The sequence below is a fragment of the Calidris pugnax genome, unplaced genomic scaffold, assembly GCF_001431845.1.
Source record: "Calidris pugnax isolate Ruff unplaced genomic scaffold, ASM143184v1 scaffold196, whole genome shotgun sequence".
Lineage (NCBI taxonomy): Eukaryota > Metazoa > Chordata > Aves > Charadriiformes > Scolopacidae > Calidris > Calidris pugnax.
In genome coordinates this window covers 4228072-4246151 of record NW_015091042.1, presented here as the reverse complement: position 1 = coordinate 4246151, position 18080 = coordinate 4228072, and the positions used below count along the sequence as shown (strand labels likewise).

General features: G+C 41.8%; 1 protein-coding gene across 1 annotated transcript in view; it reads left to right on the top strand.

The window, feature by feature from the left end:
* The window catches only part of ZSWIM8 (zinc finger, SWIM-type containing 8), a 63462-nt gene that overhangs the window by 21791 nt on the left and 23591 nt on the right, over positions 1–18080 (top strand). The window contains exons 4-11 of the mRNA XM_014956290.1: positions 3765–3937; positions 5684–5791; positions 8342–8423; positions 9405–9525; positions 9882–10083; positions 10983–11158; positions 15626–16634; positions 17405–17536. Coding sequence (XP_014811776.1) covers positions 3765–3937; positions 5684–5791; positions 8342–8423; positions 9405–9525; positions 9882–10083; positions 10983–11158; positions 15626–16634; positions 17405–17536 — 2003 coding nt within the window. The remainder of the gene's footprint in view (positions 1–3764; positions 3938–5683; positions 5792–8341; positions 8424–9404; positions 9526–9881; positions 10084–10982; positions 11159–15625; positions 16635–17404; positions 17537–18080) is intronic.

Genomic DNA, 18080 nt, shown 5'->3' with positions numbered 1-18080 from the left:
AAGAAATGCAGGAAATGAAGCAGCGCTTGAGAGGGGATTTGATTTGGAGGGGGTTGGGCAGTGCCTTGTGATATTGTGATCAACAGGACAAAGCTCGAAATGTGCTTTATGCTATTTTGTCCCATTTCCCTTTGCAGTATAAGATTTTTATTTTTTTTTAAACATGAGTAGTCTTAGTCATCTTGTTCACATGCAAATTCCTATCCATAATTTCTGAACAAAAGCACCTCTTCACCACGTTCCAAACTCCTACTTTTTTACAGTGTTCTACTATATATGCACAAAGATATGTATGCGCATAAATATACTATATATGTGCAAAGATTGACTTCCGTGGGCCTTCCTCTCCCACTCTCTCTGCAGCAGTCATACACCTGTCTCCTTCCACTGAAGATGTTATTGTAGTTCTCAAATAGGTGTATTGTAGTTGCTGATCTCAGGGACTTTTTTCCGATCATAGTCTTAATCTCTTTTTGATAAATGAGGAAGGCAGAAGCAGGTTCAGTGTGGATTCTAACTTTGCACCTCCTTGAATAGTGTCTCTAAGTCTCCACTTTTTAGAGATTCTAGTATCTTGGTTTAAAACAATGTCCAGAATTGCCGTGCATTGCATCCTGTCTAAAAGCTTCTGTTCAGCTCTTGTTTTCCCATTTCTGTTAGTCCTGGGAAAGCCAGAGAAAATGTTTTTAAATTCTATGCAGAGGTGTGTTTGCTGTCATCGTTATAGGGGCATCAGAAGTACCAAATACCAATGAAGAAAACTTGGAAGCTGTATTGCAAGAGGTGTTCTTAGTGAGGTGTTGTTAACTCATAGGTCCCTTAAATCTGTTCATTCCAATTCCTTACGGAGTAGCTTGGGGTATTTCAAATTTGTGCATTTCCACCTGAAATCATGAGGACTAATAGGACCTCAGAAAAATGAACAAACAGACCTGAAATTTCACAATAAATGAGTTTCATGATAAATATTAAATGCAAGAGATGTTGCTGTAGATATCCTAAAATTCTGAAAACTGGATTTTTACCAGCCAGAAGCATACATTTCTCTTGGGTATTTTTCCTGAAAGATTAAGTTTCAGGGGTAGAGCAGCAAGAAGGATTAGTTATGGACTGAAAAAGAAGCCATCTGTCTTTTGTAGGACCTAGTCTTGGCAGCAGTTGATTATTTCCTGCTTTTACATTTACTCAATTTAAGACACATTGTTTGATTATCGGAGAGGACAGTGTTCTGCTACCCCTTCTTCACTACATGATAGAACCTGCTTCCTGGGTGCAGTAGGTCCCTCCTGGTGCCCTCTGTGCATAGCAGGTATGTTGTACAGTGTGTGTACCTGACACTCTCCAAAGCATTGGTGCTGGCTGCTTGAAATACTTGTTCTGAGTGGTAAATCTGGTGCTCGTGAGGAGTGTAAGATGCACTTTCTGTGTAGAAAGCCTGAGTGCTTTCACGGAAGCACTAAGCTTTCTCTGCACCCCCAAGTACACTTAAGAACCGTGGTAGCCAGTGGGGTGAGACTCCTGGCAGAGCAATTCCTCTGGCCTACAGCTTGTTCTTGAGGTCTCCTGGGAGCGGAGCTTGCCAAGAATAGGGTATAGATCTTACTTGTTTCTGGTGGGTATAGATCTTACTTTTTTCTGCAGTTGCAGAATGAACACTGCTGGTACACGCAGACGTGTTTTGGTAATGGGTTGTTATGCAGGGAGCAGATAAGCTGTTATCAGGTGGTGGGAGGAAAGAACATTCTTGTGGTCTCTGTGAGGTGGCCAGATCACTCAGGTGTGCAGTAGATGCAATCCTTGTCTTAACATTTAAGCAGGAAGGTGAGAGCTGTGGTCTGCAGGAGGAGACAATAGCTGCCCTTTGACTTCTTCAAGCTGTGCAGTGAACTGAATTGTGGTATTTTTCCTGGCAAAAGTAACCATTAATTCAATCTAGAATTTTTTCCTGGTATGGTTTCCTGTGCCATCCCACAAATAGTCCTTCAGTACAGCAAGGCTGGTGGAGCAAAAGAATTGGGCAGAGCTGCTTGAGTTAGTGGTGTCAGTGGCAGACGTTCATCAAGCTGCGGTTTGAGTTGAAGCTTGTGATATGTCATGCTGAAGCCCTTAAATTTTCCTTCTCTCTTTAATAACTGTTCTTCCCTCTTTGCATTTAATCATTTAACTATCTTCATATACAAATAAAAATGTCATGGTAGGAGCTTGATAGGAGTGTATAGCTGTGACCCATTCTTCTCTATACACCTTTTGAATACTGCTTTTTCTCAGTGAAACAGAGTTGCTGCTATTCCAATTTGTGAAATGCTTAATTCACTTTTGTGAAAATTAGGGCATTTTGCCATTAGTCTGAGATGCTTCTGGTGCAACAGAAGGACTAGCTGAACTGTTTGGGTTGTATTATCCAAGTGTGGAACATAAATTAGAACTGTAGCTAGTAATAAGCAGTGCAGTAATTTTGTTGTGAATGCCTTCTTTTGTGTTGATTCTGTTCCAATTGCTAAAATGGCTGAAGAATTTGGGTGGCATTATGTGTACTAATCAAAATAATCACCCACATCAGGAAGAGGATTTGAATTCTGGGGAACAGGAGCAATAGAAAGGTTAAACAAGGTAAGAGCAAGTTTGTATTGGCATGGGGATTATATTTTGAGGAAGATACAGTGCACATTGTTTTAAATGGGATTTAGTAGGTAATGTGCACTCCTGAACACCATCATTATTATAATCTCACAATATCATAATAAAAACTTAGTAGTGTGGATTTATAATGTACTTCCCTGTGCTGATGATGGAGAAAATATTGTAATCGCTGTCCCAAGCCATATTTTTTCACTTAAGGTAGATTATTGGACTGAAATTTGGTTATGGTTTTGATACCCTTGGTGCATTCTATGCTTCATTAAAACTGAACGTGAGACTAGCAAAAAGGGCTCTGAAGCTGATGCTTATTGCTGTAGAGGATGATTAACTGGTGATAGGGGCCTTCAAGACAAGTAGAAGATTCATGCTCCTGGTGGCCTTTTCCTGCTCATTATATGTGTGCCTCTGGATAACCATTATCTGTAGAGGAAGCTGCATTATGACTACAACTGGTTTGCATTGTGCATGAGTTTACACGAAGCCAAGCCTCATTAAAGCTCTTTGTCATCCTGCCTGAGATGAGATTCATAATTTATTTGTTTCATCACAGATTAATTGGGCTGGATCAAGTGTTATTGCTGAAATTTCCCTCTTCCACTGATTTTAGTCTGAGCAAAAGGGGTGGTTTTTTTTTTTTCTGAGTACATGGTTTATAAAAAAGGAATATTCACAAAATTGCAGGGATGTATATAATTTATGGAAGCCACAACGTGAAAGGGAGTGTTCAGGTATAAGTGATGCCATCTTTAGCTCACTGTAAAATTGTGAAAGTTGACTTACTTGGAAATAATTCTGAAGAAGTCACTTAGCTTGTACTACACTGTGGACAGAGCTAATTAGCATAGAAATCATGCCTGAAATATGTAGAGTCTAGCTTTGACCCTGTGATCAAAAAACCACGCTTTTCAGTAATAGCTTTATCCATTTCTGCTTTTCTTTGTTAAGTGTTAATATAAATAAATATATAAAGAAATTAATGTATTAACAGCCGGTCCATTCTATATGGATGTTCTTGCTGGCCGTGTTGTTTCCCTGTTTAAATGGCTCATACCTAAACATCCATTCCAGCTGAATCTCTCTCCCAAGCACCAGCAGAGTAACTGTGGCCTTTTGAATTTTAACAGGTTTCCATCTGAGTGCCACTGTGGTCCCCCCACAGATGGTGCCACCCAAAGGTGCGTACAACGTGGCGGTGATGTTCGACCGGTGCAGGATCACCTCGTGCAGCTGTACCTGCGGAGCCGGGGCCAAGTGGTGCGCTCACGTCGTGGCGCTCTGCCTCTTCCGGATACACAACGTAGGCCCTTAAATACACTTCTGCTCCCCCCCCCCAGGCATCTTGAGTCTCTCCTCAGCACGGTTTTATGCAACACACACGCTATCTTCAGGGAAATTGTTCTTGGCACTCTTTGTGCTTACAGATTGTGCAAATGTGCGCTCGCAGTTGCAGTCTGCAGAGTGAATTGTCTGAGGCTCTAAACTGCAGAATGTCCTTTGATAATGTGCAAATTGCAAATTGTAGATACAGAGTCCTTTTTGGCCCCTTGCTGTTTCTCATTTAAATGCTAGAACTACTCATTCTTTCTTCAGTTCTGCAAAGAGTGAAAGGGCACCAATAGTTAGTCTTTTATTAAAAGTCTTTGTAAATATGGGATTTGAATGCTCTTTCTTTTTGTTGTTTGATCGTTCCAAGTGCAAAAGGGAAGTAGTTTTGATCACTGTTGGCTTTTATGTTCACCAGTTTGTTTTAACACATACAAGTGTCATTTTGACTTGTAGATTTCAAACAGTCAGTTCAGTTTATGGTTTTATTTGACTGCTTGTATTCTGTATGGCCTTGCATAGAGTGAGAAGTAGGTGTTTCTCATCGCAAGGAAAATGCATAGAATCAACATGAAATACACAATACAGATTAATTTCCTCAGTCTTTGGGAAGCTGAGAAATACATCTTAAGGAAGGATTAAGCTTGGATGATTGAAAGGAACAGATTTTCTGCTGTGACAGAACATTTTATAGCTAACGTGCTCATGATGAACTCCAGATTCTTAAATAAGTGCTAATAACCTGCTGAAGCTTGTTAATATTTCACAGTGGACGATTGTAATAGGCTTAAACTGATACTCTTGTGAAATCATTAGATTATCAGTATACTTTCTGTACTTAGGACTGGAGAGGTGGCAAAAAAAGGGTTTTGCTTTGACTATAGTTCCAGTTTTAAACGATGGGTATGGAGAGTGAGGATAGGAAAAAAAATTTTCATTTATAGTATTTACACTTGGAAAATTCAGACCCCGTGTAAGATAAAAATCATCCTTTTCTCTCCAATACTTTCTTCTACCTGAAAAATGGTAATGAAAGGATTTTCATGTTTGTGTATACTGGCTGCTGACACTAGAGAGTTACAAGCCAAGGTATATTGCTCTATGTAGGCAAATCAATATCAGAAACATCTTTATTATCAAACTGCTCTTGCCTGTTTCCAGGTTAAATTTTAGGTAGGTGACATTTAGGCATTTTTTATTCTGTAGAGTGTAAAAGGTTAAGAAACTAGTGCTGGTTTTTTGTTTTTGGTTTTTTTTTTTTTAATCATCTAAGTTGTTCTAAGATATGGAAAGAGACTGATTTTAAGATTGAAGAAAAAAAACCTCTAATGAGATAAATGAGGTGGTTGGGATTCTGTGAGACAGTCCCCCACAGAGCTGGTTGGTTTGCCAGAAGCTTAAGGAATAATGTCCTATTTTAGAGGTTTGTTTGTGAAATCCCTGCCAGTATTTGTGCAATTGCTAGCAACAACAGATCTTAAGAACAGCTGTTAAAGCAGTTTCCTTGAGAAGAAACTCTTAAAAACAGTTTTTATAAAGCCTAGACAGCTTATGTGCATCTTATCAGTGACACATCCTATAATTACAGAAAAAACAATTGTCCATCAAGCATGGTATGATCAGCATAGCTACTGGTCATAGCACTTCACCCATTCAGTGGACACAGCTTCATTAGGACTGACCTGTTAATGGTGGTTTATGTCTCCATTTCTTTCTGCAGGCATCCGCGGTATGCTTACGAGCACCTGTTTCTGAGTCCCTGTCTCGGCTACAAAGAGACCAATTGCAAAAATTTGCTCAGTACCTAATCAGTGAACTTCCACAACAGGTAAATGGGGACAATCGATAGGGCTGTCTTTTTCTTAAAGTCAATTATTTTTATTCTGGGTCAATTTATATGATGTCTTTTGTTGCAAGATAACCAGTGACGCTGTTCAGTTGGGAGTTGCTTGGAAGGCTTTTGGTTCTTGCCCTCTTCATGTTTGCCATTCTATTATTTGACAATTATCTATTGCCAAGTAAAAGATTGGAGGTGTCTTAAAGGGAGAAAGAAGAGTGATGGCTCTTCGTATTAGCCTGGGTAGGGGCTTAGCTTGTGGAAGATCAAACACAATAAAATTAATGCCTGGTGGTGAAAAACTTAGGTCAGAAGAAATCGGATTGCTGCTATTTTGTGTGTTTGGTTGGTTAAGTGGAGAAGACTACCTGGGGGATGTGTTGTGTATACCTTGGGTGAGCACTTTCTAATGCACCCAGTTGGTGACCTTTTGACTTTCCCCATTGTAGCTTCTTGGTGATTCTTAAGAACCCCAGTTGGTGACCTTTTGACTTTCCCCATTCTTGGTGATTCTTAAGAATCATTTGGGTCATGAAAGTAATAGACATGAAATTTTGTTAGTCAAAGGCAAAATCTGTTCTCTTATTCCTTTAATATCTAAGTTGTTCAAGGTGAGGTCATTTATATAATGTGCCTAAAATGCTTGCACAAATTACACAAGAATACCTAAGTCGTTGTGAAATGTTTGCATTAAAAATATATGGGCTTGGCAGCTTTTTTATGCAACCAAAGGAGGTTGAGAAAAACTGACCTGCATGGGTATCTGTCACATTTCAGTAGCACATGCATAATGCCTTAAGTAGGAGTTAGATTACTGTCAGCATGTGCCTAAAATTCATATTATGGTGCTGTGCTTGGGACAGTAAGATATTCTATTGCTGAAACGTCCTCTAAATTTCCTACAGAAATACATAATCTTCTTATGAGAGTAAATAGAAGAATCATATAATATGAAGTGATATAAAAGTACTGCTTTTGTATGGCTCAGAGTTCAGCACCGATAGTGTGTGCTTCTTGCTGCCTTAGGTAACAGACAAAGCTTTTCTTCTCTCCTTAAGGGCTCAGAGCTTTGTGTCACATAGTCTGGTGCTTAATAAAAGAGGGTTTGGAAAGGCTAGCAGTGGTGGTATGTTTTTTGCTTTCAAATATTCTGTGTCTTCTCCTTTTTCCAGGGTTTATTTCTCCTTCAGTCACATGTACCAGCTGTATACCCAGGAACATCTAGATTATTTAATTATTACCATCTTGTCACATAATTTGATGGATGCTGCCCAACATAAAAGTGTGGGTTTTATTGGCAGATGCATCTTAACCTGTGTTGTGTAATTCCCTTTAAAAACACAAGGCCCATCTCCGATTCTTCCAACAATTTCATTCCTGGTCTTCAAGACTTCTGAGTGAAGACAGATACTCTGATTCCTTGGGACCTTGTATTTTGACTGCATGATGTAGAATTAGAGTAGGCTATACATGTGATTCTATTTTATCCTTACTTCCAGCTTGTGACTTGCACTATGGTACAGTCACATAATGCTGAATTACTTACAAGTGCAAAGGGAAGGTGGTCTGTGGGAATGCAGCTAGATAAGGAGATGGTTTTCAAAATCTCTGTAGAGTTTTCTGTATCTATGAAAATGTCAGTGGTTCTGAGCAGCTGGAATTTATTACCCAGTTATTCTCTCATGAGCTGTTTCCTGCCATGAAGCCAGTACTCTTATTCCAATTAAATATGAATGTCTTGGCAAAAGTGCCTGAAGAAGAGTCACTGCAGGTCCCTGATACTTCGACCTTAAGGTGTGTTATTGCCTAGACCTGTGACTTCTCTGCTTTGTGGTGACTTAAAATATGTAGTAGTGGAAAAAGGTATAAAATAGCCTAATGATGAGTTTGTTTCTTCAGATGACTGAAATGGAAGATGGCATTGTTTTTTGTTCCATTCTGTTTGAGGTGGATCTGTATTATTTGCAAATATAGGTGTACTGTATGTGCCTTGCCTTAAACTAAGTGTGATCTTTAACCTCAGCTGTTGCTTGGAGAGAGATGGGGGGATATCAGATGTTCTCTTGCAAGTTATTTAAATCCTAACTACATGCCTAACCAGTTGTAAGCATGCATGCTAAAGGCTAAATGGATTTACAGTTTCAGCCCAGACTTAGTTTGGGGAAAAAACCCTTTCTACTATTTGTCTTTCAAAAAGAGCACTTTAAGGTGATATCTACTTAGGATTTTGCAGTCAGGTGTAAGCCTTCTCTGTTTATCTCTGAACTGTCCAGAAACTAGGATTGCAGTAGTTCAGTGTTGCAATTGCATTAGTTTACTATTGGATATAGGTTTGCTTTGAGAAAGGAGAGGAGAAAGTGTAACAGCTGATTTACTATTGTATAATCTTTAGCACCCTCTATCGTCCTTTCTGAAAACATAAATGGGTGTTTTTGATACTTCTGAGAGTGCTTCAATCATGAAAATCCAGACAGATCTTTGCTTGGGTATATCAAGATGAGAAATACTGTGTATATTGAAAGTTTTGCTTCCTGTTTTCAGATTCTTCCAACTGCCCAGCGCTTGCTGGATGAGCTGTTATCTTCTCAGTCTACTGCCATCAACACAGTGTGTGGAGCCCCAGGTAACCTTGATGTATCTTATTTTGGTAATCTGTGTCACGGATGGGAAGGGGATTTATTTCCATTGCTTTGAGGAGTTTCTGAACTGGTCTGTTACTGTGTAGCTGGAATTGCAGGTGGAGGCCAAGGAATAGGGGTAAAAGCAGGCACTTGCACGTATATATGGCACAGCAACAGGCACTTGCTGGTGTAATAGAAGCCTCAGAGTATCCTCTGCTGCCAAGATGATGATAAAAACTGTCTGTTTTGTGTTTGTGATTCCAAGTAGTTGTAGGCTGGTAACGATCACCCCTCACCCTCTCCTCCTCAGGTGAAATTAGTCCATCTTCCTCAGTCCCACCTCATGGGTCATGGGTTCCATGCTCACACCTATCTTGATATGCCTCCGCTATGTCCTCTCTGGTTTCTCAGTATCATTTGGGTTCCTGGGGAACCCAAAACTGGGTACAATATTCCAGGTGTAACTTTACCAGTGCCAGGTAGAGTAGGATAAAATAAGTTCCTTAAATCTGCTAGCTGTATTTTTCTTAATATAGCCCTGTTTGCAGGTTGTTTTATGTTTTCAGTGAAAGTTTGGCACCCACCATAATCACCAAACCCTATCAGCTACTCAGCCATTTGGTTTTCAGTCTGTACCGATGGACGGGGTTTTCTGTCCCAAGCACAGAAGTTTACATTTTTTCCTCAATGGACTTCATGAGGTTTCTGTTGGTGCAGTCCTTGAATTTCTCCCGGTCCCGCTGGCTGTAGTGCTGCCATTCTGCAGGCCAGCCATGTCTCCCAATTTAGCATTGTCAGTGGTTAAGGTAATGTTATGATAGCATTTTGACATAGTTCTGAATAGTGAGCTCTGCAATGGGTGAAATAAACTGAGTAACACTGCCTCTGTGCTCCTGTAATCTCTGTGGTTGGGCACACAGAGGAAAATACCTTCAAAGCCTGAAGACTCTGTATGTGTTGATTGTTTTTTTTTTTTTGTCAAGATCCCACTGCCGGACCCTCTGCCTCAGATCAAAGCACCTGGTACTTAGATGAGTCTACTCTGAGTGACAACATAAAGAAAACCCTTCATAAATTCTGTGGACCCTCTCCTGTTGTTTTCAGGTAAACTGTTTCCCATTGAAGGGTAAGTGGGATGTTGATGTAAGCCATAAGCCCCTTTGTGGTACAGCCTGTACCCTTCTGTGACAGGAAGGATGCTCAGTTTTGTGGCCACTCTTCTGAACTGTATTTTTGCATAACTTGTCCAATGTTATTTCAGTAGAACATACTATATTTGCACAATACCTTACTTATGTGGTGTTCTGAGCCTCATTAGGCATCCTTTCTTTTAGGTTATACATATCTGTCCCATTTAAGGTGCAAATATACTTCAGGATGTGGAATATACTCAAGATTTTGCATGGCTGTGCTTATTTAATTTTTTTTTCCTCATTCCTGCTCTTATGTTTTATCTGCAGTGATGTGAATTCAATGTATCTCTCTTCCACGGAGCCACCAGCTGCTGCTGAGTGGGCCTGTCTCCTGCGTCCCCTGCGGGGAAGGGAGCCTGAAGGCATCTGGAACCTGCTCTCCATTGTGCGGGAGATGTTTAAGAGACGGGACAGCAATGCAGCTCCTCTGCTGGAGATTCTGACTGACCAGTGTCTCAACTATGAGCAGGTATTCACGTCTCTTTACTTGTGGGGGGGAATTCTGGGGAACCAGGCTGAGCCAGTGACTGCTGCCATTTGCCTGTGCAGTCCCTGGCTGAATACATTTATTTTTTTTTTAACAGTCTGTACGCATTAAGGGCACGTGCTTCTTCACACGAAAATGTTAGTTTGCTCTTGTACTGATTTAGTGATGTCCCAGTAACACTGTAACCCAAAAGTACCTCAGTCCTTTTAACATGAATATATGGAGTCTGAACTCTTTCATTCAGCACATTTGATTTGATTTCTGCCCCATCAAGAGGGTTTATTTTAATATTTTTTTTCTAAACAAAATACATCACACGTGAACTATCATTTTAATAAAAACTAAAGATATATGTTGGGTGGTAGAATCTCAGATTATTTTGTTATTTTTGTAGAAGGTATCTCTTAATGGATTTAAGTAATATATCTTTTGATTTTTGTTTTAAAAATAATATTAGGGAAAAGGTTTCCTTTGACAGTTCAGAATGCTGATCTCACTCTGGATTATAAAACGCAGTGTAAGTTTCCTTCCATCACATACCTCAACTCTGAGCAGGAGAAAAGAAATGCTTCATTTATCACATTTGTTACAGAAACACAGAATGTGATTGTTCACTTTTTCCTTCCAAGTATGAAGGCCTCTAGTAAGAGAACCTTCTGTGAGGTTTTGTTCTGTGGGTATGTGCCTTCTAACCAGAGACATTTTGAGAGACCCTTATTTCTCACAAACCAATGCTGCTTTAATGCTCTTAGTTATTTTGGAGTCAAACAAAAAGATGGCACAAGCTACAGATCCCGTTTCCTTGTGGTTGTGAGGTGAAGTGAGAGCAGAGTACGAGATGCTGTCCACAACACAGCTCCATCAAACTCTTTCTTCTGCAGATAACGGGCTGGTGGTACAGTGTGCGGACATCTGCATCCCACAGCAGTGCCAGCGGCCACACGGGACGCAGCAACGGCCAGTCAGAAGTGGCTGCTCATGCTTGTGCCAGCATGTGTGATGAGATGGTGGTGCTTTGGAGGCTGGCTGTCCTTGACCCGACTATTAGTCCACAGAGGTGAGCACCAGAATAAGATCCAGTCTCTCTTTTATTTCTGTGATATGCAAGCACACGCAAGAGTTTCTTCCTATAGATTCCTTGTGTTTGTATCATTACCTGTTCAACCATTAGTCCTTCAGGATTATGTGCTGTGTAAGGTTCAAGAGCACAATAATTACTTTCAACTCTAATTGCTATTGCTGCTCACTTTTAGCAACGTCATGTAGTGTGAATAATTTGTTTTCTGAGAGCTCTCTTTTACATATGAGTAATTCTGCATTTCAGTGTCCCAGTGGAGAACATTTCTTTGAATGATAATGCCGGCTCCCAATAAATTTTAATGCTTTCTAAATTTAACTCTTCAGCAGCGTAATGGATTTCTGTTTAGTGCAGTCATTCACTGTTGTCTATTTCAAGATGAACCATTTCTTGCTTTTTGTGCTCTTACAGAGTTTATTCTCTACAGTGTATTGGTAAACAGCGTCATTGGTGTATGATTTTTTTCAGTCAGTGTTTTCAATTGTGTGAGGAAAAATTAGAAACCTGCAGAAGCCTCATAAACTGTATTGTGCCTTGGAAAATTACTGCCATCTTTATTTAGCACTAGTTGAATAGCAGAGGAAGTACTGAGGGCTCATGTGGAGATACTGTGGTTGACATTGTAATAATTTGTTTTGTACATCTAGTTTACAAAGCGTGGTGTGTAAAATTTACTGAATTAGTTTAATTAGTTATAAATTCTCAGAAAAAGGCTTTCAGACCAAATCAAAACAGGATGGTATTTTCAATACAATTACACATTGACAGAATTTGCTTTTTGGGGATTGTTGTGTAACATTAATAAAATGCCCTATTGTTGTGGTTTAACTCGGCAGGCAGCCAAGCACCGTGCAGCCGCTTGCTCACTCTCTCCCCTCCTCCAGTGGTATGGGGGAGATAATCGGGGAGAAAAATGTCCTCCAGTGGTATGGGGGAGATAATCGGGGGGAAAAAATGGTAAAATTCATGAGTTGAGATAAAAACAGTTTAATAGAACAGCTGGGTTGAGATAAAAACAGTTTAATAGGACAGTGAAGGAAGAGAAAGTAATAGCAATACTAATGATAAAAGAATATACAAAGCAACTGCTCACCGTTGGCTGACCGATGTCCAGCCCATTCTTCAGCAGCGATCGTCAATTCCTGCCCCCTGGCCAACCCCCATTTATATACTGTCTGTGGTGTGGAATATCCTTTGGCCATCTTGGGTCAGTTGTCCTTTCTATGGGAAGCTGAAAAAAGTCCTTGACTGCTTAGCAACAACTGAAACATTAGTGTATTACCAACATTATTCTCATCCTAAACCCAAAACATAACACTATACTAGCTGCTAGTAAGAAAGTTAACTCTATCCCAGCCAAAACCAGGATGATATCCAGGAAAGTTAACTCTGTCCCAGCCAAAACCAGGACAATATCCACCCTTCATTCTATACCATCTATGTCAGCTCAGGTTGTACGTTTCCCAGTACATTCCAATTAATCACCACCCCTTTTCCTGTCTGGATGGTTTTCACCTCTGCAAACTGACTCGATTCACCTTGTCCTTCAGCAGACACCTGTCCATGTAAGGTACATCACGGGCACGAAAATGGATGCGTTTCTGCCTTGTACAGTTTACAGAATGAAGTAGCTAAATATAGGAGATGAAAACAAAACAAAAACTGTAGGAAACAAGGAATGAGACTTAAAATAAACACAAACATCAATCAGATCACATAGAAAAACCATAAAAGATTTTGGCTTTTAATAAAGTATGAAGTTATGCTATGTGTATTCACATTTGAGTTATTTGATGCAGTTCAAATTTGCTCAGATCTACTTGAGCTCATGCAAAATTGAAATGCTCCTGCTTGATTACCTGTTCTCTTCGCATTTGAATAGTCACCAAGAAGAACCCTCTTCTGCCCGTCCTTGCTATTCTTTCCAGTGAATCATAAGGAGACTTGCTACCTCATTTCTAATTCATTGCAGGCTCTCATCCTTATGTTACCTTTCGCCATTCTTCTTTTCCTACTGAAAATCCTCTCCTAGATTAAGCCCTACCATTGTGCTCCCTTGTTAATTAATTTCTTTAGTGGACAAATAGCAGTCCATTTTGTTTAGCCACTTTTCACAGAATCACAGAATCTTAGTGGTTGGAAGGGACCTCTGAGATCATCGAGTCCAACCACAAAAACAAACAAACAAAAAAAAAATAAACCCACAAACAAATACAAAACACACCACACCAAACGCCCACCAAAAACACCGCGCCCACCAACTAAACCCCACACTCAACACCTCACCATAAACCAATAACCTTGGGCACTAGAGCATGCCCTGAAGAGCCATGTCTATACGTTTCTTAAATACCTCCAGGGATGGTGACTCCACCACCTCCCTGGGCAGGCTGTTCCAGTGCCTGACCACTCTCTCAGTAAAGTAGTTCTTTCTAATATCTAATCTAAATCTCCCTTGCCGCAACTTCAGACCATTTCCTCTGGTCTTGTCGTTCGTCCTTTGGGAGAAGAGGCCAACACCTGCCTCTCTACAACCTCCTTTCAGGTAGTTGTAGAGGGCAATGAGGTCTCCCCTCAGCCTCCTCTTCTCCAAACTAAACATGCCCAGTTCCCTCAGCCTCTCCTCATAGGACTTGTTCTCCAGGCCCCTCACCTGCTTGGTGGCGCTCCTCTGGACACGCTCCAGCACTTCAATGTCTTTCCTGTAGTGAGGGGCCCAAAACTGAACACAGAACTCGAGGTGAGGCCTCACCAGTGCCGAGTACAGAGGCACGATGACTTCCCTACTCCTGCTGGCCACGCTATTCTTGATACGAGCCAGGATGCCATTGGCCTTCTTGGCCACCTGGGCACACTGCTGGCTCATGTTAAGCCTGCTGTCTACCAACACCCCCAGGTCCTTTTCTTCCGGGCAGCTTTCCAGCCACTCTTCCCCAAGTCTGTAGCGTTGCCTGGGGTTGTTGTGACCAAAATGCAGGACCCGGCACTTGGCCTTATTAAACCTCATCCCATTGTCCTTGGCCCATTGATCCAGTCTGTCCAGATCCCTCTGTATAGCCTTCCGACCCTCAAGCAGATCAACACTCCCACCTAGTTTGGTGTCATCTGCAAATTTACTGAGGGTGCATTCGATCCCCTTGTCCAGATCATCAATAAAGATATTGAACAAGACTGGCCCCAGAACCGAGCCCTGAGGGACACCACTGGTGACCAGCCGCCAACCAGATCTAGCTCCATTGATCACAACTCGCTGGGTACGGCCATCCAGCCAGTTTTTTATCCAGCGGAGGGTACACTTGTCTATGCCATGATTCACTAGTTTCTCCAGGAGAATGCCGTGGGGGACAGTGTCAAAGGCCTTACTAAAGTCCAGGTAGACAACATTCACAGCCTTCCCCTCATCGAGAAAGCGGGTCACATGGTCATACCTGATACCCTTTGGACATAAATTGGGTCACCTCGTTTTGATTTGATTTTTTGTTCTTTTGCTTCTGATAGGAAATCTGAGAGGATTGAAGTGTTGGGCTTGTATCTCGGATCCCTGAAATCTATGGTAGAAACAAGATGGAAGTTGATTGAGACACTTGGTGCAATTTCTAGAAATGTCTTTTCCTCTGCTTGAATTAGATCACCCAAACATGTAATCCATTTAGACTATCTTGCTCGTATGCTTAGGCCCTGTGTGAGATTTGGAGCTGGGAAATGCAGAAATGCTTTGTTCTTCCCATGGTAATATGAGGCACAGGACTAACTGCTGTGTAATTTAAATATATATGACCCTGCCAGCTTGCTTCTTCCTCAGAGTTATTTGAACATCAGTTATTTTTGTATTTCTTGTTCTGTGCCTATGGCTTTGCAACAGTTTAGTCTCCTGAGGACAGCCTGCTAAAGCCTAAATTAAATTGCTGGTCTCTAGATAGGCATATCAGGGTAAAGAGGGGAGTGCCTGGGGGGTAGATTAGGTGGTCCTGTCTGGCATTGTGCTTCCCAGGGCAGGCTGCTTAGATTGTACTTGGGAATGTCTTGGCTGGAGTTGTTCACAGGGCTGGTTCACAGATGCTCCAAATTGTTTTATGAATATTTCTGAGTGCAGCTCTCCACGGCACTCCTTGGTCTCAGAGTGCTGAGGCTCACATCACTAATACCTTCTTTGGGGCAGATAAGCAAACAGGGCAGACAGTATTTAATATTAAACCTCCCAGTTGGTATCGTGCTTTCATCTTGGTACTGTTCATGTTTTGTTTCTATATCATGGGCCTGTTTAGGACTTGGTTGTTAATATACCTGTTTCCTTTTTTCAGCCTCTCTTCTTACTAATGTCTGTACTTAATTCAGCAGAAGATGTTTCTGACCAAAAGCAGGAGGTGTTCTGTGGGTTAAGAGGTAGTTTGTTGCAGGTACATTTTGTGTCTGCTCTCTAACCTGTCCTCTTCCTTCTCCTCTTAGGCGCAGGGACCTTTGCTCGCAGCTCAGACAGTGGCAGCTCAAAGTCATAGATAATGTTAAGAGGGGTCAGCACAAAAAATCACTGGAGAAGCTCTTCCAGGGTTTCAAGCCAGCTGTGGAAGCCTGTTACTTCAACTGGGAGGAAGCTTATCCAATTCCAGGGATCACGTATAGCAGCACTGACAAGAAGAACTCATTCTGTTGGGTCAAGGCCATCCAGCAGAGGAGCTGCCGGTTGCAGTGTGCAGAGACTGCCTGTGAGGCTGGTAGAACCCACGGACAGGAGCCCGGGGGACCATGTCTGCAGCCTGGGGACAGGCTGCGTCCCTCTCCCCAGGAGCCAGCAGTTCGTCCCAAAGAACTTACTGGAAAGCGGAAAGTTGTCTCTGAAACGCCACAGAGGGTTCTGAGGAGGCTTTCAGCAGAAGGTGATAAAGCTGTGTATAAGACTGCAGTGGGCAAAGCAAAGCTGCCAGTGAACAAAGGCTTGACCAGTAAACATAGTGGGAAACGCCGGATGAGCAGTGAAGACAGCTCTCTGGAGCCAGACTTGGCAGAGATGAGCCTGGATGACAGCAGCTTGGCTCTGGGGGCAGAAGCCAGCAACACCTTTAGTTTTGCAGAAAGCCCACTGAGCAGGAGCTACAGGGACGCCTTTGAAGAGGATGCTGGGGTGTACTTTTCTGAGGGACCCGAGCCCAGTGTCAGGAGCAGTTCCATGGCCAAAAAATCACCCAAGGATCCTGTGGGGGAAATGGGGAGTTGTGATGACGACCTGCCTTCCGCGGATGAGAACAGCGGTGGTGTGAGCCTGAAGCCAGAAGAAGTGGGAGAGAATGGTGCAGTGGGCGGAGGGGATGATGGAGAAGAGGAAGACGATTACCAGGTATACTATCTGAATCCACAAGAGGTAGCCAAGGAAGATGATGACAAAGCTGAAGGGGGAAATGAAGAGGAGCAAGATATATTTGCTGGTATAAAGCCTCTGGAACAGGAGAACCGGATGGAGGTGAGCTGAATGTAGTTCAAAATGCTGTTTTGCAGTTTTATGTATTGTAGATGTCATGGTTTCACTACCCTCCTAGCTGTCACACTTAACCTAGTATGTTAAATCAATTACTTAATTATAATGTTGCATTGACACAATGCATTTTATCATAAGGTATGTACAGTCTTAATGCAGTGGTATCAATGTGTGTTTCCTACAAGCTTAACTCCCTGTTTCTGTGCTAACTTCAAGTGTGTCCCAGTTTTAGCTGGTCCCATCTCATGTTCCAGAATTTACAAATGTAGGTAAAACAGTGTGTACTTTTTACCTAGTCTTACTCTTGGAAATGGTAAAATTGAGCAGAAATTAAAAAGAAGTAAGACTGAGACAAGCCCAGCAGAAAAAATTTAAATCCAGTCACATAAGCAGAAATTCTCTGGAAAGCCAGAGAAAATCTAAATAGATTGTGTCACATTCCTGTAATTACCTCAAAATATGTTTAGAACTTGCATGTATGTGAGGAAGCAGCTGAAAAGGCGATGCATGGAAATAGTTGCAGTGAGTCAGTTTGGGTTTTAAGGTTTTTTGAGTTATTCTCTGATCTTTTATAGCACTTGGAGGGAGGATGGGACTTAATCATGAAAGATAAGTTTTTTAGGGGAGTGTGTAATGGGCTGGTGGTGAAGGTCCAGGCAAGGAGGACTCTGAGAATACCTGCTGCTGGAGTTAATTGGTGAATTGTGTTTGCAGAATCCTTGTGTTCGAGTATGACCATCTGTTCCTCCTTGCAGATCCTGTTTGCCTGTGCGGAGGCCCTGTACGCGCACGGGTACAGTAACGAAGCCTGCCGTCTGACTGTGGAGCTCGCCAGGGACCTGCTGGCCAACCCTCCAGATCTCAAAGTGGAGCAGCCACCAACTAAGGTAGAGTAAGCACTTGTCTAGTTTTAGGGGTAGAGAGTAAGTTAGAAGGAATATGTGGGATGGATACAACATTTGGTGTGATTCAGGGCCCTTCCCTGATGCTGTGGGTTGAACTTCTCTGGTGTCACTAATGTGCCTGAACACGGTGTGTGTGTATAAAAAAGGGAGAAAGAACATAAGAGGTTATTCAGCAGGACTTAGAGTCTTCAGAAACTCAAGTTTAGTTGAAAGCTTCTTCACCTTTCTTTGTGCTTCAGAGAGAAGCTTGGTTTGTCTGTTAAAAGCTGCAGCTCCTTTAGGTACCTATTTTAAATCCATTGAACAAACCACCTTATTTAATATCAGCTTCAAAGGCTGTTTTGTTTAAGAGATACTGCTACTGTGTGCTATGAGATTATACAGCAGCCTTGGGAAGTCTTGATTTTTGTGCAGCTCTGTGCAGGTGACCCATTACTGGTTTGTGGTGGGGTGCTGTGTGGGTGGGTGATGGTTTTTTGGTTTGGAGGTTGTTGTTGTGTGTTTAGGTGGTGGGAGCTTTTTTTTT